The sequence below is a fragment of the Agelaius phoeniceus genome, chromosome 11 (genome assembly GCF_051311805.1).
Source record: "Agelaius phoeniceus isolate bAgePho1 chromosome 11, bAgePho1.hap1, whole genome shotgun sequence".
In the NCBI taxonomy this organism is placed as follows: Eukaryota; Metazoa; Chordata; class Aves; order Passeriformes; family Icteridae; genus Agelaius; species Agelaius phoeniceus.
The window spans coordinates 11,069,724-11,093,546 of record NC_135275.1 but is presented as its reverse complement, the minus strand read 5'-3'; the positions used below and the strand labels follow the sequence as shown (position 1 = coordinate 11,093,546).

Sequence of the window (23,823 nt, the reverse complement as noted above, 5' to 3'; positions counted from 1 at the left end):
AAGGCTTATAAGAGGCAGTGACATGAAATCTTTTCTTAAACCAAGTGATAAAAGCTTTTGGCCAGGCCACTTAAATGGAAACAGCAAATTAAATTCCACTGAGACTCATTGCACTGAGTTGAACTTGATTAAGCTCAGTCTTAGTCATGTCTTTTTGTCAAGAGAATCTACAGAATTTAGGAGTTAACGACTTGAAAAATCTGTGAGTCTTGCATGCTATCACTGTAAAATAGCTGAAGCAGGTGGAGACAGCGAGAACCTTCCCACAGAGCCTGCCTGAGGCTGCACACTGCAGAGCCCCAATCCTATCTCAGCCTGTATCTAACATTCACTTTGCTACTCGTGCTTTAGATAACTGAAGGCCGCTGTATCTCAAGTTATTACCATGATAATTTTGTTTGTCATAATTTTGTCTGTTATATGTTCGTTCATCTTTTGTCTAGAAAATTACTCCAGTGATCAAAGCATACTTTAATTTCTGGCTGTTTGCTTTTGATAGATAAACAAATGTTGTTAATGGGCCTTAAGGAAACAGTGCATCTAAGGAATCCTACATTTTCTTTTAAGTATGTATAGATGTATTACCTTGGTTTTAATATTTGCAACTCCCATTCTGGAGAAAAAAATGGCATGTAGTGATTCAGGTAGCAGCTCATCTACACCTACTGCTGCTGAAGCTGTTTAATAGCAGTCAACCAAAAGTCTAGTGTGAATAATTAAATTAAAAGAGGTCAGGAGTTTTGGGGGAGGTGAATGCATTTTTTTTTCATTTTGTTAAATAAAGTAGCTATTTAGCACTTTTAACTCTACAAAATGTTTCATAATGAAATATAAATAGCTGTTGGACTGTGCTAAAAGACTATTTGAAAGCTCTTACATTATTAAAGAGCTTGGGCTTTGGCTAAGGCAATAAAAGAGGGTTTAAGAGATTTGGATGCTTTTTTTATTATCATCCCAGTGATCCTGTGAGGGTGAAGCTGTGCAGCCATCAGCTAGAGAGGTATTTCCATCTCCCTCCCGTGCCGTGCTCAGCGGTGCATAGCTCACGATGGAGACACGCCTGCTCATTACTTGGCGGCCACGGCGTCCCCAGCAGGTGCTGTCACTGACATGTCAAAGAGCAAAGAAAGCTGACTAATCCGTTGCCTGCAGAGCTGCCCTCGCGAGCACTCTGCTCAGCACCGCTGGGGCGGGCTCCCCGGGGCCGGTGCGGTGTCCGCAGCCCCGAGAGAGGAGCTGCTTTCCCCGCCCGACCAGCTCGGCCCGCCCGGTGCCCGCCTGGAGGTGCCGGGCCGGGCCGGGCCGAGCGCACTGCAGCCCTTCCCTGGCGGGCCGCACGGGGGCGCTACCTCCCTACGGCCCCCACCACCCCCCCCCCGCTCCCCGCAGGAATGGTTTGGCCTCCCCTCGGTGCCCGCTTGGCCCCTCCCACTCCGAGCGGCTCCGGGGGGAGCGGGCGGGGCGACGCGAGTCACCTGACTCCGCGCGGCGGGGCCGGGGTCGGGGCCATGTCGCGGCGGGAGCGGGCCCCGGATCCGGGGCCGGGCGGTGCCGAGGTGGCTGCGGAGGATGCGGAGCCGGAGAGTCCCGACCAGTGCCTGTCGCTGCTGCCCTGGGACCGCTTCTCAGCCTGGCTGCACTGCGTGTGCGTGGTGGGCTTCGACCTGGAGCTGGGCCAGGCCGTGGAGGTACGTGCAGCGGCGAGCGGGGAGCACCGCTCGCCCTGCGGGCTGCGGCGGGGCCCCGGCGGAATCGGGCGCTTCCTCTGGCCCCGGTGTTGCACAGAGGCGGGGGAAGCTCGGCCGTGCTGGAGGAAGCGTGGTTGTGCGGAGCCCCGGAGCGGCGAGCGGGGCAGCGCCCCGGTGAACCGGCTCGGCTGTCCCGGGTGGGGCTGGTGCAGCTCTGCTCATGGTGCTGCTTGTGCTAGCAGTGGCGCTTTTAAATGGTTTGCATCGCGTCCCGAGATTTATATGAAGTACATCGTCGGTTTTCTTTGAGTACGAATAGTGCTGATTTCTATGGCATCTAGGTGTTAAAAATGTGATAATAAGGAGTATGTGAGTGATCTTCATAATTAACAGTTCGCCAGGTCGCTGAGGTGTGCGAAAAGGTTCTCCACGGGTTTGAAGCGTTTTCCTTCAGCACAAGCTGGATGCCGGCCCCTGGCAGTGTCACTGCTGCGACTCCCGGCTGTGCCCTGTGTGCAACAGGCAGGGAGGCTGTGGCACAGTTCGGGGAGGGCAGGGACAGCCGTGGCACCGCTTGGGGAGGGCAGGGACAGCCGTGGCACCGCTTGGGGAGGGCAGGGACAGCCGTGGCACCGCTTTGGGAGGGCACAGGGAGCTCACAGTGCTGGGAAATGGAAAGAAGAATTATTGTTCGGGTCAGTTTCACGTCCTGTTTCGCCCTGTTCACCACGTGACTGCGCAGCAAACTCTTGGTCTGCAGGGAAAGTGTCTTTTTCTTGCCCTTGCCTTAAAGGGGTGCCAGTATAAATGCATGGCAGACTGGCCTAAAATTCAAGCAGGCCGTTACAGTATGTAGAATACATAACTGTTGGCCACAAAGAAATGCAGATAAAACCAGGATAGTGTGTTAATTATCTGAGTTCTCTTCCTTTGATGTTATAAGGTGGTGTTAACAACAAAGACAAAGGATTCTGTATAACCTGTGACTTGGGCAGCTGTTGTGCTCGGTGGCTGAAGGCAGCACAGCCTCTGTCGTGGCTGAGACTTCTCGGTTGACAGTCACATTAACTTAACTGGATGCATAAAAGGAGACTTAAAGTGTCTACAGAACTAAGGCCTGTTTTGTTGGTTTTTTTTGTTTTTTCCAGTAGGTGGCTGCAGGAAGAATAATTAGCTTCAGTTTATGTAGGAATTCTGGGAAGAAACACCTGCTAGTGAGGAGAACGAGTATGAATTCAAGTCTGTATGCCAGTCTTCTGACTAAATGTGGATAATTCAGCATCATTCAGCTTCTGAAAGTGACATTTAATGTACAGCTGCTTAGCGTAAGATAGCAAAGGAAAAGAGGCAGTAATCGGTTTACTCCGTGCAGAATGCAGGTGTTCCACTGGTGTCTGCTTTCAGCTTCAGTTGTGCTAATCGTGTCTTACACAGCTGGACATCATTTGATAGGAGACTGAGAGAAAAAAATGCCCTGGAGATTTTATGGCTGGAGGACAGAAAGGTGCTTAGTCAGAGATCAGCCAGTGAGTATATCTGCTGTTTTCTATAGAGTAGGATAGTGTTGTGTTTCCAGGAAATAAATGTACTTACATTGAACAGAACAAGATTAAATGAGATAATGGGATGCTAGCTGTATGGTAAGATGAGGACTGCAGGAAGCTGCTGTTCCTGCATTGAACTTCTGCTCTTCAACTAGCTCCCATCTTTGGAAGCCCTGAAACCTTTTTAAAACATAGTCCTGGAATTTCTGTCAAATTTCCTCTGCTTATAAGCTAGCCAAGCATTTCAGGAGTTTTGGAGTGCGTTGTGGATTGTTTTGAGGAGTTTTTTGGTTGAAATTTAGGTGTCTGAGGTTTGTCCTCTTTCCTGTATATTCAATTCCCACCTGCTTGCATAATCTGATTTTGTACATCCTTTCTTTTCTGAAGTAATTGTGCTTCCGCATCTTAGTTGTGTTGCATCATTTTTGATTTCTGTGTTGTGCAAGCTTACTCCATGATCTGTTTGTTTTTCTGTTAGTACAAAAAAGCCATGAGTTTATTCCTTGAGCTTCACAGTTGCCATTAGGGACTAGTGTTCATCCTCCAGGAGCAGGTAATAATATAGATCATGTTTTGTGGTTGAATTGGGGTTACTCCAGCCTGACTTTTGATTGCAACAGATTTCACACAATGTGTGTTTGCTTTAAATGTAATTATCTACAGCATTTTGCATGTACAAGTTAAATCTAAAAGATGTAATCTTGCTGTTCTTTGAGACCTTTTGCAGCAAAAATCTCAACTACTCAGAATGTGCACTCTGAATGTACCTTTTTAAATGAATGTGTGAGGTCTCTAACTGGCATCCAAAATACCTTGTAAAGATGGGTGATCAAGAAAGCTTAAAAGCATATGAAGATAAGAACTGAGACATAATATTAATAGCTTACAATTGAAAATGTCCTACAGCTGGGAAGGTGTTTGAGTGTTGTACTGTTAAAATATTTGATGGAGACTTATTGCTTATACCCAGCTTATTTTCAAATAAAATAATACTGTTTTTTTCCTGTAGGTAATATATCCTCCACATTCCAAACTCACAGATAAAGAGGTAAGTCATGGTTGCTATATATCATTTGGTTTTAGCTTAGGAAATATAAATATATTGTATCTCAGGAAATATAACAGCTGTCTTTTCTTTTCCCTACCCTTTAGAAAACCAATATTTGCTATTTGTCTTTTCCAGATTCTAATTCGGGTAAGTGCTTTCTTCTCTCTGTAGTCTGTTGTTGGACTAAACTGTGTTAAAAAAGAATTTGACAGGATGTGTTCTGGGCTTTAGATCAAATAAGTATTTATATATCTTAATTAACATTGCAATACAGAAATGTTGCAGCTAAGGTTAAATATAAAACTGCAACTGTCTGCATTGCAGTAAGGTCTGAGGATTCTTCTCTGGTTTATGTAAGTGTGTAAGACCTTCCAGATGACATTTGTGCAGATGTTTTAGAATACTTGGCAGGTAAAGAATGAACATCTTAATCTTGCTCTTTAAACAAAATAATAGCATTGTCTCTGTAGAGAGGAGAGTAGGCATGGAATTTGAAGGATTTAATAAAATAAATGGAAGTATATGGGACCCTCTTCTCATAAAGGACTAAATGTACATTTTCTAAGTTCATAACAGTGAAACTGACTTTTACATTCAAAAGCATTTAGAAAGAACAGTTGTGAAAGGAAAACCTCAGCTATCTTCTCCATTCTTGCTGTGCCTGTAGCTGTGTGTGGTCCTGCTTGTTAAATTATTCTCAAATCTAAACTTCTGCTCTTCTGCTGCCAAGGAGAAATTGGGGCATGTGGCTGATAGGTTGGACCACCTGCAAAAAGAAATTACAGAAGTTCAGACACTTCCTTTCACATTTATTTCTATACAGAAGTCAAAACTTGCAGGACCAGCATTGTGCCTGTAACTGCAGTGACTCTGTGATTTTGGATGCTCTGCAGTATGACAGCTTGGATGGGGAGTGATGCAGATGTGCTTTTAATGTGTGTGAGCTCTCTCTTATGTAATTTTACAAAGTGTTTTGGCTAGTTTTTCTCCTTTGTCTAAATGTCACTAAAATTAAGGTATTTTCTCTGTTCTTGCTATTTTGTATGCAAATAGAAGCAGAGCTTCTTTCTATTACTGAAATAGGAGTTAACTGTGTCTTCTAATTACTGTCAGTGTTAATGGTGATAAGTATCTTTAGTCTTTAAAAGGTATCTTGAAGGTACAAAATGGTGTGTTAGGAGCAAAGTTTGCTTTCTTAAAAATTTTTCATGTATTTTTTCAAATAAGAGTGTAGTATTCTACTTCAGGTAGAATAGGTATATGTGAGGAGGTTTTATTTTCAGCAGGGAAAAATTCTACTTTTTTGCTTTTTATGATGTTCCTATTAAGAATTGTTGGTTCTTGATCATTCTTGGTAGGCTTAAGTTTCAAATGATGTAGAGGGAATAACCTATGTAAAACCTGCCTTCCACAAGGCTGCAAGTGTATCCTGTCAGGATTTATTTTTTCATCATAGGCCTTAGCATAAAAAGAAAAGCTTTATGTAATAGAGCAGTGAAGGAAGTTACTAGCTTCCAGCTAAATTTGAGGTCAGCCCATCCCAGGTTTTCATGGCTCAAAAGGTTAATTCAACTTTTTTCTCTTAATACTACAAAGAGATATTATGTCAGTACTTGTGGCTGGGAATTTAGAGGAGAAAATTGATTTAATGAGCTACTAGATCACAACACTTGTGGTTTTAAGCTGAGTTTTGCAGTACAGTTATTTTTAAAACAATGCTTTACCTTCTCTGCCTGGATAATTGAAAAAAGAATAGACATTTACCAGTCTTCTCTGAAAGAGCTTGTTAAATAAGAAGACATCATATTCTGAATGATATTTGAACATAGGAATGATTAAGGGTAATTTAGGTCTTCTGTGTGTAGGTTTTTATAATAGTTCATGAGGGCTTTTTTCCTTTGGATGAAGGGAAGGAGCTTTGAAAAGTTGAAGCAAATGTTTAGTGCTGTTGTATTGGCGTGTGCTGTGGTTTTTCTTATCATTGCATCCTTGCTGAGCACTTGTCACCTGTTTGAATTCACGGTCCCATCTCACCGTGTTTTGCTACTTTTGGTTTTGTTGTGGTGCATGGAGGGTTCTGAGTGCAGCTCCAGGGTTCTGGGGCTCAGCCCTGGGTGCTCTGTGCATGTCACTGTTACTCTGCACAGCCAGGGCATTGGGCTCAGGGGCTGGGCTCTCTGTGCTTGCTGCAGCAGAATGGGTGTGACTGAAAGAGAAGGTGAAATGGAACTTTCAAGGCTGGTGAAACAGTTCAGCAGAGAATTTGTTACATTTTTCTCGAAGAAATTAATTTTGATAGAAATGAAGGAAAACTTTGCTCCTTGGGGATATTACTGAGAAGTCCTACTCAATTTCACTCAGTTTTCAGCAATTAACTTTGCAGCTTTCAAAATGATGAATCCTAGACCTGCCTGTGGAGTTACAGATCAGCATAATGCACTCCTACAGTGTGACTTCTGTATGAACTGTATGGTGTCAGAAGAAGAGGTAAAGTGCAGCCATGCAGCAGAGCCATGACATGGCTAAGATGATCAAAACTATACAGGCATGCCAATGAAATGGGAATGGCAGTAGAAGAGCCATTTGACCTGTTTGAGGACATAATTGTTTTTTTCCTTGTTGCAGACAGTATAATTTACTGTTGGCAAAGATGCCAAATTTACCGCTTATAAAATTATAAATATATTAATGTTCACAAGGGCAGTGCAAGATAAATGAACCAAAACTCTGATACCTCTTTGGCTGTAAGCAAGTGCTCATGTTAACCAAGACTCAAACTCAGAATACTGTGTGTCATTTATCTCTTCCCCATGTAGGTTGTCTTGGGGACACACAATTTTGTTTTAGATTCCGACGGTCTCCTGGAAGGAAAGTCTCGTTCTGTTGTTTTCTGGACCAATTGGATAGAGATCTACCAGTTTACTTAAAGGTTGGAAATGAGAAAAAATGAAGTTAAATTTCTTTGGGTAGTGTTAATTTCACTGTTAATTAGGTGTTAACTTCACCTTTAAATATAATGTTGAAAAGAAAAATCTCTGAACTAGTTGTCCTGAAAGTCAAAACTCACGTTTGTTATAGCATATTATTATAATCATAATAAATTTCATTAACTATTCTTTGTTTTATAAGTGTGGTTTTTGGATTACAAGGAATTAAATTGACACCCAGATCTATTTAATTATTGTCTAGAAACCTGTAGATCAAATTACAAAAACCATTACTGTTGTGGAAATATGAAGTGCTTTATAAGTTAATTTAAACAATTCCAAGCAACTTGGGCTGTCTCAGTTTCCACCCTTCAGTTTTGAAGCTGGAGCAGTTACCTAAAAAGGGGTAGTGGATAAAAGTTGTTCTCATCATGTCCATAGGGAACATTGAGGCCTCTGGGAGCCAGATTCTCAAACTCAATTTAGTTCTGTTTATGTGGCAAATACTTGAATTCTTGTTTGTGGGAAGCATAAAGCTGAAGTCTTGTCTTTGAAGTGTGACAGTCAAAGTCTTGTCTTTGAAGCCTACTTCCTTAATATTCCATGAATCTTTTGTAAAAAGACTGGGTTTTATCTCTTCAAGTCAGAGCTTTAAGGTTTTTAACTGCTAAAATCTTTTTAGTGCTACTTTGCAGAATTATAAAAGTTGCTTTATTCCTCAAGAAATTATTTCTGGTTTTGGTTTCACACTGTGTCAGGAGAATATAGATATAAAAATAGTAAACCCAGAAAGCACAGCTGTTTCCCCATGATGATGTTTTCTCTTTGAAGTACTTACTAAAGAAGAGAATGTTAATAAACACAGTAATCCTTCTAGTTTATTGTATCTAATCAGCTTTGGAGCTCACAGGGGAATAGGCTTTTAAACTGTATGTTGAGTGCTTCAAAAAGGAGGGCAGTAACAGGTGGTTGTATTGAATTCTTTCCTTTCTTTTGCAGAAAGACTCAGCATATTACTATGGCTATGTGTATTTCAGACAAGTTCGAGACAAATCATTAAAAAGAGGATATTTCCAGAAGGTAATTTCAGTTCTTTTAGGAAAATATCAATTTAGAAATTATTTTTCAGTGACTGCAGCGGAACTGGAAAACTGTCTTGCTCTCTAACTAAATTAGTTGTTAATTTATTGTAAATTGATCTAATTTTACATCAGCTATGCTGTCAGAAGAGATAGTTTTGTGTCTATGTTTAAAAACAAAAAGTTGGCTAGTTTTGGGAGTTGTTTGTTTGCAGTTTGCCTGTAGTCAGACATGTGGTTGGCTTGCATGTGTGAGAGGAGTCCTGCTTGGAGTTGTCTGAGGGTAACAGGTGCAGTAGAACTGAGGGCAAGTGTTGATGTTGACTGAAAATCTGTGTTGTTCCTCTTTATTCCAGTCGCTGGTCCTCATCAGCAAGCTGCCTTATGTCCATCTCTTTCGTACCATGCTTAAGCAAATTGCACCAGAGTATTTTGAAAAGAGTGAAGCTTTCCTGGAAGCAGGTAGTGGTCCTACAATGTTGAACTCTTACACTATCACATACTTCTTCTGGAGAAATAAACAACACTGTCGTGTTCTAGTTTGTGGTTTTGTCTTCTTGCAGGGTAGAGGGTTGAAATTTTAGCAAAGTGGCTTGACTTCTAGATCCTTGAACAGAGCTAATTGGATTCTGGATCTTCCCTGGGAGAGTTGGAGGTCCCTCCTGAAACACATCGAGGATTGTGTGTGTTTCAGGACCAGCTGCTGAGCACAAGGAGCTGATGGCAATCCTTACTTTGCACTCTTCACCGCCCAAGTCCTTTTGGGCAGTCTGACAGCTTTTGCTAAGCAGCTGTACAAATGTCATCTTGCTTGAGGTTTGGTTTTTTGTGTGTGTGATTTGTTTGTTTTTTGACCAAATGGAAAAAGTGACAGAGCAGCGCTGGTAACAGGTGCCTCAGCCTCACTGCTGAGCTGAAAGAGCTGGAGAAAGACAAATAGAAAAGTTATTTGCTCTTTGCCTGGAAGAGCTGTTTTGTGTACTGTGCCTGCCCCATACAGCTTTCATGGCTTTGTGTTTTCACTGAGAAACAATTTGTGTAAACCATGAAAGAATTGCATTTTTCAATCACCTGTTTTCTTGAGAGGTTGTATTATGAGCAAAATAAGCTCTGCAGAAACTATGAGAATTATGTTTTATGTTCATAATGGTTTACAAGAAAATGCTTGAAAACTTTGTAGCCAGCTACAAACCAGCTTTTTCCTTAACTGCTGGTGTTCATTGGTTCTGCAGTGGCCAATATACATAAATGGAGGTGTTCTTTTCAAATTTTTTTAGTATGTACTTTCATGGTTTCTCAGGTAATGTTTCTTCAACTAATTTTAAGTCTTGTTATTGCAAAAATTGGAAGACCAGAGAACACTGTTTTCTTGAAATGAAAATCTTTATAGTTCTAATGGAATAATACATAATGTCCAAAAGGCTGTAAAACTTTAGTGTGATTGAGAGACAAATAGGACTGCTGTGGATTATTAGCACTAATTTCAAGTTGCAGTGTGCACAAAGGTGACTCTGTGATCATGGTTTATAGCTTGCAGAAACTCTGGTATTTTTCTTTCAGTTTGCAGTGACGTTGATCGTTGGCCACCACCAGTTCCAGGGAAAGTTCTGCAGTTGCCTCTTATGGGTCTCATAATGAAGGTGAGGACTCCTGCACTTGTTCTTCTCTGAGGCTGTTTTCCCCACCTTCACTGTACAGTTCCTCACTGCCTTGTGCCTTGTTTTCATTGTCCTGTTCTTCCAAACAGGAGTAGATGTTTACAGCACTCAGAGTGAAGGTCTGGGAGATCCTGATTAGGTGCTTTAATTGAGGGGAGGAGGGGAGGATCTTTTATAGTGCTTAGGTTAATATTTAATTTTAGTAGTTACTAAAAAGTGATGTTTCAATACAACTACTAGTTGCAGTGTCTGTATTATCCCTCTGGAATTTGCATTCTAGGAGACTTCATGTTTGATTTGACAAACATAATTAGCACTCAAGTATTGAGAGTTAAATTCGAGTCAAGCAAATTAAATACGTTAATGAAAATCATTCTCATTCCTGAAAGTTGACAAGTAAAAATCTTTTTTGTCCCACACACCAGAAATAATTGCTTGTGCTGTTTATATTTTTAATGGCAGTGAAATATGTCAGAAGAAAGCCATTAAAGAAGTTGTATCTAGGGCATAGTGAAGAACTGTTGAGTTTGAACAGTGGTTAAGAACTGGGCCTCTGGGAGTTGTATTAATTTCATAATCCATATGAAGTGCAATTAAATGAATTTGCTGAAGTTGGAGGTTACAGCCAGAAGTACCTTCTCAGCAGATACTCTCAAGTTTATAGAAAGAAGTGTGCTTTACCAGGGAGAGAAAGAAGTTTCTGAAAGTATACTATATCAGAATTTTAATAGAATGGTTCTGGATGCTGGGTGATGAGGAGTGTCAGATATGTCTTTGGGTATTGCCTGCATTTATCTCATCAATAATTCTTACCCATGAGAACTGAAATTGCATTCCTAAACTGAGTAAAGCCATAATTACTGTCCAGTGATATTGTCCCTAGTTTTTATACTGCTTGGGCACTTTTAAGTGTTGTGTGTAAATGACATCCATTTCCACTATGATTCAATTTGTAGTACTCAAGACCTGCAGATGCAAGCTGTGAGTTCAGGGAAGCCTCACATGTTCAGACTATTTGGATTCTGGCAAGTCTCTCTTGCCTTAGCATCTTGATGTTTTAGGAGAGAATTTTTTCTAAAAGTAATTCTGTACCATCTTAAACCCCCGAGACCTTATTTCAGATCATTCTTTCCAAAATTTAGAGGTATTTTTATTGAAATTACAGCTAAAATTTTGACTCACTTTGCCAATAGTCTCTTTTTAAACTGGAGTATTGTTTTCATATTCTATGAGTCAATTTGCTACTGGAAATTCTGTAGGTGGAAGTTCTGTAGGGAAAATAAGCATCATGCTGTAGTACACCCTCTCAAAGTATTACAGATTTTCTCTAAGTCAGCATTTGAACTGTCTGCTGGATTCAATACAAGGGAAATTAAATCTTTCTTTTTCTTTCCAAGTTGCGGATTCCAACATATCGTGACAAGCCTGGGACAACACCGATAGTACAGAATATGCACCAGGTAGTGATTAGATGCTGATATTGTATATAGCCCCAAACAAAGCCAGAGATCTGCTTTCCTTCTTTAAACTTGTTAGTTAGAAAAGATGGGTAGCAAATCATAACAATCTATGATAATAATGAAATCCACAATCTTTGAAACTTTGAATGGAGTAGTCCAGATTTGGATTCTTCATAGAAAGGATATTCTAACCCAGTTACCCTGAGCAGGGAGAGATATCCAGGTCCTGGAAGAAGACAGTTGGCTGACACAATTACTAACCTGAACATCCTTTTAAAGTTTGGATAGTTTGGGTTTTTTTGAGGATGAATACAGAATTAAAAGTCTTTAGCCATAGAAGATGTTTATAAAACCGATCTCTCTGTGTCTTCATGTGCAGTTGCTCAAAACAGCTTCAGTGTTTTATAGATTTTCTGGACTGAAAGCCACATGCCTGTTAATGGTGGGGGGGTGGAGGGGGTGTCTTGGGAGATGTCTTGCTCATAGAACACAAAGGCAGTTGTGGAGATAATGTACTATATACTGCAGCAGTACATAAGTAATTAGACTATATCCTGTCTACTGTCTGTAAGCATTTAAGGGAAACCATTTCATTTAATACCTAGGTGTTCTGATGACTAAAAACCAAGCATTGCGATGTCTTTTAGGCAGATGCTCAGATCTCCATGGCTTTACCGACTGTTCATGAAGTAGATCTTTTCAGGTAGGAGCTTGGACTGATTAATTCCTAGCTGTGAACTCCCATATAGTTTTGATTTATAGCAGTTCCTTAACACATCTCATGGCTTGTAAGCTAACATGTATCAGTGTTGGTTTTAATATTTATTTCTGTAAAGTTTGCTAAAACACAGTTTCGACAATATACAGGCTGAAATTGCAATAAATAAACAAGTTCATTAAATGCTCCATTTTACAAGAGTATTTTATGTTTTTCAAATTACTAATTAAATATTACCACAAACTTTTTCTTTATGCCTTTATTAACCAGAAGAAATACCAAAAGATATTTTATGATATCAAATGTATTAAAATGCCTCAATCTGTTTTTAGGTGTTTCTGTCCAGTGTTCTTCCACATTCAGATGCTTTGGGAGCTGGTGCTGCTGGGAGAACCACTTGTTGTGATGGCACCATCACCAGCAGAATCTTCAGAAACTGTGTTGGCCCTTGTTAGGTAAATGTAGTAGAGCTTTCTAACTGTGGCTGAGGGAGTTGGTGTAAGATTCCAGCTGAGTGGACCTTTATTGATCTGTGTGATAAAGCATTACAAATTGTGGATTTGCTTGTGTATTTCATGAAAGTTTGCACTGAGTACATAAATCAAGCTCATCCTTCTTGTACCTTGCAGCTGTATTTCACCACTGAAGTACTGCAGTGATTTCAGGCCATACTTCACCATCCATGACAGTGAATTCAAAGAATACACAACTCGCACACAAGCCCCGTAAGTAAATCCAACTCTCTGGAGAAGATGTTGCTCAAAGCTACTCATAATCATAAATTTGTATTAAAATACTGTTTTAACTATTCTGGATGTCTATAATTAGAGAATTAGGTTTAGACTAGTTTCTTTCTTTTGGTGAGATTGTCATGCAGAGTACAGCAATTAGCTGATTTAAGTTTTTATTCCAGTTAGATAAGACAAAGAAGTTACAAACAATGCCATAATTAAACCAGGCTTGAGTTTCATAGGATACTTCTCTATAGAATAACTCAAACTGCAAGTATGAACCCAAGAAAAGTTCTTGCTTTTCCATAAGGGTTTGTCTGTGCAACACCAGCTCCAGAGTAGCTCCTTGGGAAATTCTGCTGTAAGTGTTTTAATTTTTAATTAACTGCTAAACAAAGTGACTTGTAGAATTCAACATCCATATGGCTATTTTGTAAAGCTAAGTCCTAGTTGAGACAATTTAAAAATCAAATATCTCTTCACTAAATTTATTAGGTTATTAATGTAAATAAGTCAGAAATGATTTTTTTAAGAGTGTGAATGTCCAAAACTAGTGATGTTTGAAACTGCTTTAAGGACACATTTTTTCTCCCTTTATTTTTTTTAAATCCTGCTGTTATTTTGAGAGCGTACACCTCCAGTATTTCTTAATATACGTTATTTAAATGCAGCTTGATTTTGGAATGGAGTGCATTTGTTAGATTCAGTGATCTTTTAATAGATAAATTTCTTCTAATGTCAGAACAGGCAGAGGTTGTTGATTTGGAATTTTTGTTTGCTTTGTTGTTTTTTTTACCATAGTGTTCCTCTCAATTGGTGTATTGCCAGAGGTGGAGCAGTGGAGAAACACATAAACACAGGCAATATGTTTTAGATTGTGTTCCATGGGAATGGTTATGCAGTATGTAATTTAGTTTCTAAAAATAATTCCAGGAAGAATTTGGTTAAACTTTAGTAACCCATGTTTTGAAATTCCATCCACTTTTCTGTAGCAAAATAAAAAGGTTGATTGCTACAGGGATTAGTATTTGAAATAGAGCTGAAATTGCCCTGACTTTCTTATGGAAAACAAAAAGTTGGAAATATTTGAGATAGGTTTTTAAAACCATGGCTCTAAGAAGGTGAAGAATCCAAATGATGCCAAGTCTGTGTATTGTATTATTTTAATAATAGAGGCAAGCAGGGAAACTCATGGGTAGTGTACAGAAGGTGTTAAACTTTGGGATTTCTAAGACCAGTCTAACAAAATGATGATAAACTATTTTTAAGATGGCAGTTTCAGTGAGACTTACTGCTATATTCCTTAGTTGATATTTGACTGAAAAATGGATGGCAACCACTCTATTGAAAAACATGTTCATACCTCATCCTATCAGTGCTATAAATCCCAAATCTTGCAGGCCTGTGCTGCAGCACTGTGCTCTTACTGCCCCTTGTTTCCTGTGTGCCCCAAGCACAGAGCAGGCAGAAAAATCTGGCAGAGTGTGAGCTGGGGCACAGTGCTCTGCAAGTGCTTGTGTGCATCACTTGATAACTGCTGCTTAAAGCAAGTGGGATATTAAGTGTCTCATTTTCTTAATGACATGCACATTCAAGTACTGAGAGTTTGTTATCATCAAACCTTGAAAAGTAGCAATTTGTCTTTAAATATGGGTCAGATTCCTGCTCATAAAAAACAAACAAAAAACCAACACATCGCAAAACCGCAATTACAATGTGCTGTTCTCACCATTGCAAATGGGGCAGAATTTAACCAAGTCTAAGCAAATTATGTCATTTTTATTCTATTCAACAATTGCTATTGTTTGTACCTTAAGATACTTGTCTTATTTTCTAAAACATTGAAACTTTGATAAACATTTGTCCTCTTATGTGCAATTTAAAGTGTAACTCTTAAATACCAAAGGAAAATAATTTTAAGTTAAGAATTTAAGTTGACCTTTTCTGTTTGTTAAGGCTGAAGCTCTTGCTGTCATATTTTAATCACTGTCATTACTTTTCTAGGCCATCTGTCATTCTAGGGGTGACAAATCCCTTTTTTGCTAAAACACTTCAGCACTGGCCTCACATCATCCGAATTGGAGATATCAAACTTCCAGGTAAAATAAAAATATTTTCTACAATCCTGTGCAAAGGGATCTAACTGTGTGCTTATTTATTTACAAACACATGTAATTATGTTCCATTTATTTAATTTAATGCTAACTAAATTGTCATGGATGTAAATTTGTCAAGTGAAATTAGAATTTTGACTGCTCTATGTCTTTTCAAATTTAGTATCTTAAATGCAAAAGATAGTAATACTCATTAGTAATAATGGTTTACCTTTCACAGAATCCTGAATTTGTATCTCTACCAATAAGGTATTAAATGAGACATAATATGTTACTGACGTTAATTTTAGTGTGAGTAGAATATAAAAAATCAGTCACAGCCAGCCCAGAATATGAGACCCACGTGAAAGCTATGTTTGGATATTACAGTAATCTAAAAAGTTGTTGACAATATTTTGATAATATATTTCTAATCTGGCAATATGCCAGTAATTATTAATTGTTCAGTCTGGATGATTTCCTTACACAATTGCATAGCATTTTTATGTAATGTTTGGATAACATGTCAATTGCTACCACTGTAATTATTGTGTGAAATTCCTGAATGTAGCTGTTTGCTGCTGCAGGTTCACTACACTGTTCTGACAGTGGGAATGCATAAATATGCAATTAAGATAAAACACCATAAAATTAATTTTTGTAGAAGAAGTTAATTTTAACTTCTGAGTACACTGAATTAATTAGGGATTGTGTACTGAGTTCAATATAATTAGGCAAGGTTTTGCTTAACTTTAAACTCCCATGTCTCTCTATGGTCAGAATACCTGTGGGGGCTTAGGGTAGTGTGGAGTGTGGGGAAGAGTTACTTTGCTGCTGTGTAGCTAATGTTTGGAAAGTAGAATCCTAATTAAACTCTGCAAATCCATTTAAACAGGTGGCCTTCAAATCTGATATACAGTTTCAAGTATGAAACCCTAGTTTTGATGTAGCTATGGGAAATGCTTAGTCAGGAAGTTTAGAGAGGCATCTGTCTGACCTGTCTTTAAAAATTTATATTTTATTTCTTTAGGGACAAAGAAGGGTTCTGATTATGTTTTTTTTTGGTTTTTTCCTTCATTTTTCCCCAGCTCTGCAGTTCCAAGAGCAGTTGAACTGTTACTGTTCCTAAAGTTGAGCATCCAAATAGATTTAGGAGGAAGGTTCTGATGAGGCTGCAAGACTGTGAATAGGGTTTAGGGTCTTCTGGTTGGAGCAGGATAAATTGGGAAAACAAAAGCCCTTAGATTATGACAAAGGAGACTTAAATTCATTTCCTTACAACACTTAATCCATGGCTACTATTGTATTTTCTTCTATACAAATTTCAGTTAAGCCAAGGTACCAAAGATTTGTTCCCAAAAGCATTTACACTAAGGTGAAGAAGGGAAAATGGAATAAAAATATGAAATTAATAAAATAATTATTCTCTGTTATATATCTATATGTTTACTTGCTGCTTGGATTCAGAAGGTTGGCTTGTTTTGTTTGTGGGGTTTTTTTAGTACTCCTTTTGCTTGTTTGGGTTTTTGTTGGTTTTCAGGTTTGTTTCTTTTTTCTTTTCAACAAGGAACACTTATATGAAATGAAAAGTCTATTTGCTGTTATTCATGTGTTTGCTTGGTGTTTCTGGATATATACTTGGATTCTTGTCAATGTTTCTAATGTTTCTTACAATATTAGATAGTCTTCAAGTAAAGTGGCTTTATGTGTTTTGACAGGTGAAGTTCCAAAGCAGGTGAAAGTGAAAAAACTGAAGAACCTAAAAACTTTGGACTCCAAACCTGGTAATAATTTCAGGGTTAAATTGCCAGTGTTTTAATTTTAAAAGGTATACCTTGTTTCTCCTGTGGCTGTATGCTGCTTTCTTTCCTTTAGGTGTTTATACCTCTTACAAGCCATACTTGAACAAAGATGAAGAAATCGTTAGGCAGTTGCAAAAGGTAATGGCATAGATCACTTCTTAATGGCAACTGGTTTGTGTGTTTTGTGTACTGTTGTACAGGGGTTTCATATCAGGCTGCACTTAGTGTAATTGAAATGAAACTGGATTCTGCTTCCTTTGCCCCAGTTCATAACAAAATTGATGTATATACACCCTCATTGTAGAAGGGTTGCTGCCTTATTAGTAGCTCCTATAACTATATGAATGGTGAACCTCGATAAGTTAGCTTAATAATTTAGAGACTTAAAGGTATTTTATCTGTTCATCTTTTGAGGTTTTCCATCCTCTGCCACCTCCACTCTGGTCTCTTTGGTCTAAAAGTCTCATACATGAGGTGTGTAAGAATCAGAGTTTCCAGATTTTAACTGATTTGCAAGCACTTCTTTATAGAAACGTTTCTTTCTTTTGAGTTTCTTTACATGAAAATAAAAAAAATCAGTAATTGCAAAGACAAGTGTCTGTACAAAAGAACTTGACACTATTGCTTTCCTTCCCTGGCTCAGGGTAGGAAGTGCTGTGTGTGGGCATATGGCAAATGAATACAGATTATAATAAATATTCATAAAAAGTAAACCCACCACAACTACCTACATACTTTGGAGTAACAGACTGACTGTGATTTGTTGTTTTGGGTTTTTTTAAGGGAGTACAACAGAAGCGTCCTACAGAAGCCCAGAGTGTGATACTTCGGCGCTATTTCTTGGAACTGACGGAAAGTTTCATTATTCCTTTAGTGAGTTCTTAGAGTAATGGGGTTTTTACAGAAGCAATAAAGATTAGTTTTTCTGGAGTTACCCTAAGTCCAGTAGCTCTCCAGTGTAGCCCTGGAATGAAGCCTGGGTCCAGCACAAGGCGCAGCTGCCTCCTGCTGTCACACCTGACACTTGGCAGTGGCCCCACTCCCTGTGCCTCGGACACCTCGGGGCTGTGGCCATGCCTGTGCCAAGCCTTGCTAGAGCAGAGATGGCCACAGCTCAGAGAGTCCTCTGTGGGTTAATTCTAACTCTAATGTTTGGCGAAGGGACTCAGAAAATCTCTTCCAAACACTTGATACAAAGCATGGTTACTGTTTGGAATCACCCACGATATGGGGTGGACTGTCCTGTTTCTGGGGACTGTTTCCAAAGAAAAGAGAGATTGTTTACCAGTGGCTCAAGTTCAGGATATAGATATTCTATGTGTGCATTTGCCTCCTGTCCTTCTTTGCCTCGTGTCCTTCTTGAACTTTGCTGGCTCAAAGTTCTGGAGTTGGGAAATACAGTCGATATAAGATAAGCTCCTTCTTGTTTTCTCATGTGGTAAATACGCACAACCCCACCCTGTACTAACACTGGGAAGAGAAAATGCTGTGGTCACAAGCAATAAGTAAACACACATGTGCACTGTGTGTCTTTAATACTGGTTATGCAAACAACCTTTCCTTTTCCTTTCCCCAGGAGCGTTACGTGGCAAGCTTAATGCCTTTGCAGAAATGCATATCACCCTGGAAGGTGAGGAAGTGTAATTTGAATGAGCTGGAAATTGGTAATTAGAGAAATTAAGGTCTACTAATTTTTTTTTCTGTCCATAGAGTCCACCACAGCTGAGGCAGTTTAGCCAAGATGACTTCATGAAGACATTGGAAAAAGCAGGACCACAGCTCACCTCAGGTTTAAAGGGAGATTGGATAGGACTTTATAGGTAATGTCTTTCATCAGTATAAAAAATTGTAAAAATCAAAACAGATCAGTAATATTAATGCAATTTTTCCTGAAGAAACTTATAATCAGGACTGATTTGAGTAAGACTTTCTTTTAGAATATATGCTTTAATAGAAATTGATAGGGCTAAGCATACTTAACTTACTTAAATCTTTTTTGCTAACATAACAGAAACCTGTAATTTGTGGTTTTATTTCTGGTTCTAGCTCGATTCCTCCTTCCAATCAAACACAAAGATAAAAATTAGGGTGTTTCAAACTGAGCCTTGATCTCGTTTTTACTAAAATTCCCTAATCTTTATTGTGTTTCAGACACATATTCTTTACATTCTTTTCTCAATCCTTGTCTTAATTACTAGAATTAATGTTAATCTCTACTTTAGAATATTACATCTTTTTGAAAGTATATAGAGAAAGAGTTCTAATATCTTACTCGGTCTCAAATATAATTACATTTGATGATGTAGAAAATGCTGTTACCACCTTGTACTTAAATATAAAATGTATTTTTCTTTGGTGTTTTACCAGGCATTTTTTGAAATCACCAAACTTTGACGGTTGGTTTAGGAGCCGGCAGAAAGAAATGACCCAGAAGTTAGAGGCCCTTCATTTAGAAGCACTCTGTAATGAGGTTAGAAAAGTGTGTGCTTACAATTATATTTATCATCTTGTAATAAAAATACATTCTCCCACAAGTCATTTTTACTCCTGTTTTCATAGGTTGAACGTGACATTGTTGGCAGTTTTGTGAATCCTGATCTAGCAAAACATGATTTAGTTAAACAAGTACGAGCTAGAGCTAACACAGCAAGAGAACAATATGAAATACAGTTCACCTGTCATAACTGTCATCCTTTGCAAAACCTACTTTTAGGTTTGTTGTGTGTTTTAAAGTACACACACCCACCCTCAAAAAAAAAGCTTTTTCCTCTTACTTGACAATATTACTGTATTCAGCTTCCATCCTTGGCATTCCTGACAACATATTTTCAGTTACAATACAGTTTGTAGCTTTAAAGGTAAAAATTCAGCTAATTTGACGTTCTAATTGACAGCTAATTAGGTATATTTAGTAAATAAGCCTACAACTGATGCATAGTAATGGAGACCTTAGAAGTGAAGTCTGTTTATATATAACAAAATGCCACATAACTGTTGTGATGTTGTAAGAGCCATTCCTTAATTAAGAAGCTGAAGTGGGTATCAATATAATTTGAGTTGGAACAACTGATAGAGAAAGGAATGGCCAGAGGAGTAGACATCGTACAGCCAGAGAGGGAATAAGAAGAACAAAAACAAAGGCAACACTACAGCTTTAAAACAAACAAAATTGCTCTATTTCTCAAAAGCCATTTATTTTTATCCCTTGCCTTGTCAATTCCCAAACAATGAAAATGTAGTAAATCCAAACAGATTATTCAAATAGAGCAGACCAAATAATTTGCAGGTCATTTATACAACTTAGACTCTATCCAACTGTATTTGACACTAACTTTATCAGAGAATAGGAAATGTGTTACAAATTTATTACTGATTCTGCTCCTTTCTTGTTTTTTCTTTTGACCCACAAAATAAATGTTCCTTTGTACATGAACAAATGTATTTCCTAGGTAAGTCGTAGGGGGTAGGGGAGCAGAACTTCCATAAGAAAATTCACTTGATTGTATCTTACTAGTTATCAACTGTGATCTCCTTTAATGCCCTAGAAACAGTAAGCACTGCCCTGAACTACTGTAATACTTCATTGTGCTGGCAGTTCTGATTTGGTAATCATTCACTGCCATTTGGCATTGTAGATGCTCTTTCTCAAACTGAGCCTGTTTGGCAGGATTTCTTTCCCCTTTAATGTATTTGTATTGTGTTTGTGTGAAAGTTTGCTGTTATGTAAAGTACAAATAAAACAGATTTTGTAGTTCACAGTAAAGACAGTGCATGAGTAAAATGAGGTTAGCAAATGGCATAGGAATAAGGAAAATACCTATTCTGAACATTAGGTATAGATTAAGACCTCTTTTGAGAATGACATATGCAACCATAAATAATTCAATGCCTAATTTTTTATTTTAGAACTTGGTTTTCTGGAGTCAGAAGCATACTGAGGTAGAAACGGTGGATCTTGTCTTAAAGTTAAAAAATAAACTGGTAAGTAACTGAATTGAACATTACTTAGCTACATAAAAGCTTTATATAGCTGGTTTTGCAAGTACATAAATGAAAATATTCATCATTATCTAGGCAGTTTAAAGATTTAGTCATTCATTCAGGCTTGAAAAACAGAAACAGTCCATTTCAGCCATGCCTGAAATAACAGTTACTTGGCTTCCCAATATCATCTGGCTATGCTGGAAGCATTGTATTGCTGGGGGTTTTTTTAATTACCTGTGACTCTGTGACTGATCTGAATCCTCAGGGAAGAAGAAAACCAATTTTTGTTGTTATTTCTGAAAGTCCAAATCAGTGTTCTCACTGTTGTGTGGTTGCTGGGGAAACCTGCTGTTGTCCAAATTCCTACTCAGTCAGCAAATGAGGAATTCATTTTCCAGATTTTGTAATACATTACTTTGATATTTCTTAAGGTAACCTTGCACTTTTAGTACAAATCTTATTTTCTCTTACATTTGCAGTTGCAAGCTGACAGAGAACATCTTCCTGTGAAAACTGACACACTGAAAAAGCTGCAGACACACATCAATGATATTATACTGGCACTGCCAGATGACTTACAGGACATCTTGCTCAAAACTGGCACAACATGATTTCTGCTGGGCTTCTTTTTTGGTGCCAAAAACCAGAAGGCAAGCAGTCTCACAGAAGACAGTGGCTTCCCAAGTTTGGAACACAGCTCTAAACCAGTACATTAACACTACAAATGGACTGTACTAACAGTATAGCCCACTATATAATTCTCACTGTTTTTTCCACTCAATACCAATGCAACTAAAGGGATTTTTATGTCTAATACTGTTTGAATTAAGTGCTCTTAAGAATAATCTGTGGGCATATGAAGCTGGGCCACAGTATAGGACTACAGTGCAGTGCTGGCATTGCAGAATATTTCCCAATTGGTGCTGCTATACCCAGTCCTTCTCAGGGGTAGGCAATATTGAACCTGTACTGTCCTGTTGATGTAGTATTTGATTATTTTACTTTGTTTTTTACTTTTAGTTTTTAGCTAGTGATAAGTCCAACTGACATATTAGTGATTTGGCCAGAATGCCTTAAAATTGAGGTATTTTACTGGTAAATCACAACTTTCAAACTGTTTCAGGAGCAACTGAAATGATCAGATCCATTCTTAACTTTCTGTATTTCTCCTTCTTACTATCTTTCCAAAATGATACTGATTTAGCATCTTTCAAGAAGAGAAGGCAGCTGACAAAAATTTCCTGAAAGGAAATATCTTCCACTCAGTGTCAGTTATCAGGGTGCTCTTACATGCCTTACAGTAATTATATGCTAATTTGTGCTTTTAAACTGCTGACATCAGGATTTCAACTGGATCACTCATGTAAATGTAAGCATGCAGTATACATCAGAGGAAATGAACACTGTGGTGTTCTAATAGGGATTTTAAAATGGGTAATTTTGGTAGAGTTAGCTGATACACAGTCTGTTTCAGTTGGAGATCATACCAGTCAGCTCCTGTTATCATTTTTAACTTCATTTTGACTTACCCAGTTGGGTGTGTGAGGAGGTGATGAGGCTGGCGGGAGAAAATGTTGGCTTCAGCTGAAAAAAGCCTCTGGACAGGTCAGACTGGCAAAAAAAGATTGTAGCATGAAATTATTCTCAGTATGTGCATACAGCAGACATGCAGAAAGACTACCTTCCTCCTGCATATTCAGCAACAAGAATGGGATGTTTTATCTTCTTGAACAAGTTTCAGTGGTATATAAGAACTCAGCTGCTCCAAAGGCAGTGTTGTACTTTGACCAGTTTCAAGTAGAGCAAACATAATGCTATAGTGCACACACAGCATAAACTTTTATATGTCAAGTGGATCACAGTTATTAAAAAAAAAAACAACTCTGCTTTTAAGTGCTTGGATAGAATTTTTTAAATCTTATGACATAATCCTGCTATAAGAACATGCTTTTGTATAACAAATATTTCATACCATCTTTCTAAAAATGTCTTATTTAGATATAAAGTGTCACAACAGTATTTTTATGAAAATAATGTATTTTAATACTGTTTTGTATACAATTACTCATGACCAAAAGTTTAATGTATCTATTATGTTACATAAACTATACCACTTCAGCATTAATTGCTAATTTGCAAAATTTTTTTTTGCACGCCCTGTGAAAAGCATTTCTAATCCAGAAATTATTAAGTGGCCATTCATACCCTAAATTATCTTAACTATTTAATCTGTAGCACTATGTTGTTTCTTGGAACCATGTAAACTGGTAACAACTATGATAACTAGCACATGACTGCAAATATGTATTTTTTTAAACAAAAATAAAGAGTTTGAGTTTTTTTTTTCCTTTGGAAGTTATGTGACTTAGATGATGGATGTGTTTGGTTTGCTTGGTTTTTCCCCCCTCCCCTGTGTAAGCAAAGCTGTTCAGCTTGAAAAGACTTCTGCTTGATGAAGCTGTAGCCCTGAGCTGATCAGAAATGTGATGGAGTGGTGTTGTGGTTTGATTATGCATCATGGTTGGAATGAGACAGAGCTGCAGGATCCTCAGCAAAGCAAATGGCAGGGCCTGGATTGTAAAGCAGGTGTTTGTTAGATTGTACTCAAAGAACTGAAATAGTGAAAGGTATCTAGGAACAGCCCAGATACACTAAGAATAGGCCGGCTTGGAGATTCAGAAAGTAACTGTCCTCAAGCACAGGGAAGCTTCACTTTCCTAGCCCAAAAAAGAAGTGTAAATACTGAATGCTATGAACAGAAGATGGGTGAGTATTGGAAACCTAGAATTGGACTACTTAGATTATGGCTTCTTGATAGTTTTCATGGTTGGTCAGCATCATATTAATAGCTTGGGCACAAACTACATTTAAAGTATGATTGATTTCTTTTATTAAAATACAACTTTCCATCTTAATTTACACCAGGTTTTGGGTTCAAAAGAACATAATTTAGAATTAGAATAAGGTTTTCAACATGATACCTAAGAGCAGTTGAGGATGCCCCATCCCTGGAGGTGTGGGTTGGACAGGGCACTGAGTACCTCATCTAGTGGAAGGTGCTTCTCCGTGGCAGGGAGGTGGAATAAGATGA

The 23,823-nt window shown here is 38.4% G+C and overlaps 1 protein-coding gene across 2 annotated transcripts; it reads left to right on the top strand.

The window, feature by feature from the left end:
* Window positions 1-1,376: 1,376 nt before the first annotated feature.
* DENND6A (DENN domain containing 6A) lies at window positions 1,377-23,079 on the top strand. 2 transcript variants are annotated; one of them, XM_054639831.2, is made up of 20 exons: window positions 1,377-1,688; window positions 4,242-4,280; window positions 4,385-4,427; window positions 7,097-7,209; window positions 8,207-8,287; window positions 8,643-8,748; window positions 9,847-9,926; window positions 11,342-11,404; window positions 12,052-12,107; window positions 12,455-12,577; window positions 12,752-12,847; window positions 14,858-14,952; window positions 16,665-16,730; window positions 16,822-16,886; window positions 17,532-17,621; window positions 18,325-18,378; window positions 18,459-18,568; window positions 19,116-19,218; window positions 20,655-20,729; window positions 21,212-23,079. In XM_054639831.2, the coding sequence occupies exons 1-20, from the start codon at window positions 1,392-1,394 to the stop codon at window positions 21,341-21,343; spliced, it is 1,887 nt and encodes a 628-aa protein (XP_054495806.2). In that variant the 5' UTR covers window positions 1,377-1,391; the 3' UTR covers window positions 21,344-23,079. The 2 variants fall into 2 exon arrangements, with proteins under 2 accessions (XP_054495806.2, XP_054495807.2); XM_054639832.2 differs by lacking the exon at window positions 11,342-11,404.
* Window positions 23,080-23,823: the final 744 nt, after the last annotated feature.

What these genes read in the sequence shown, in the direction of transcription:
- DENND6A (XM_054639831.2), top strand. Translation starts at nt 1,392, where the DNA reads ATGGTTTGGCCTCCCCTCGGTGCCCGCTTGGCCCCTCCCACTCCGAGC. An exon ending in ATCTACCAGTTTACTTAAAG is followed by an intron (nt 7,210 to 8,206) that starts GTTGGAAATGAG and finishes TTTCTTTTGCAG; the next exon opens with AAAGACTCAGCATATTACTA. An exon ending in AATGCATATCACCCTGGAAG is followed by an intron (nt 18,379 to 18,458) that starts GTGAGGAAGTGT and finishes TTCTGTCCATAG; the next exon opens with AGTCCACCACAGCTGAGGCA.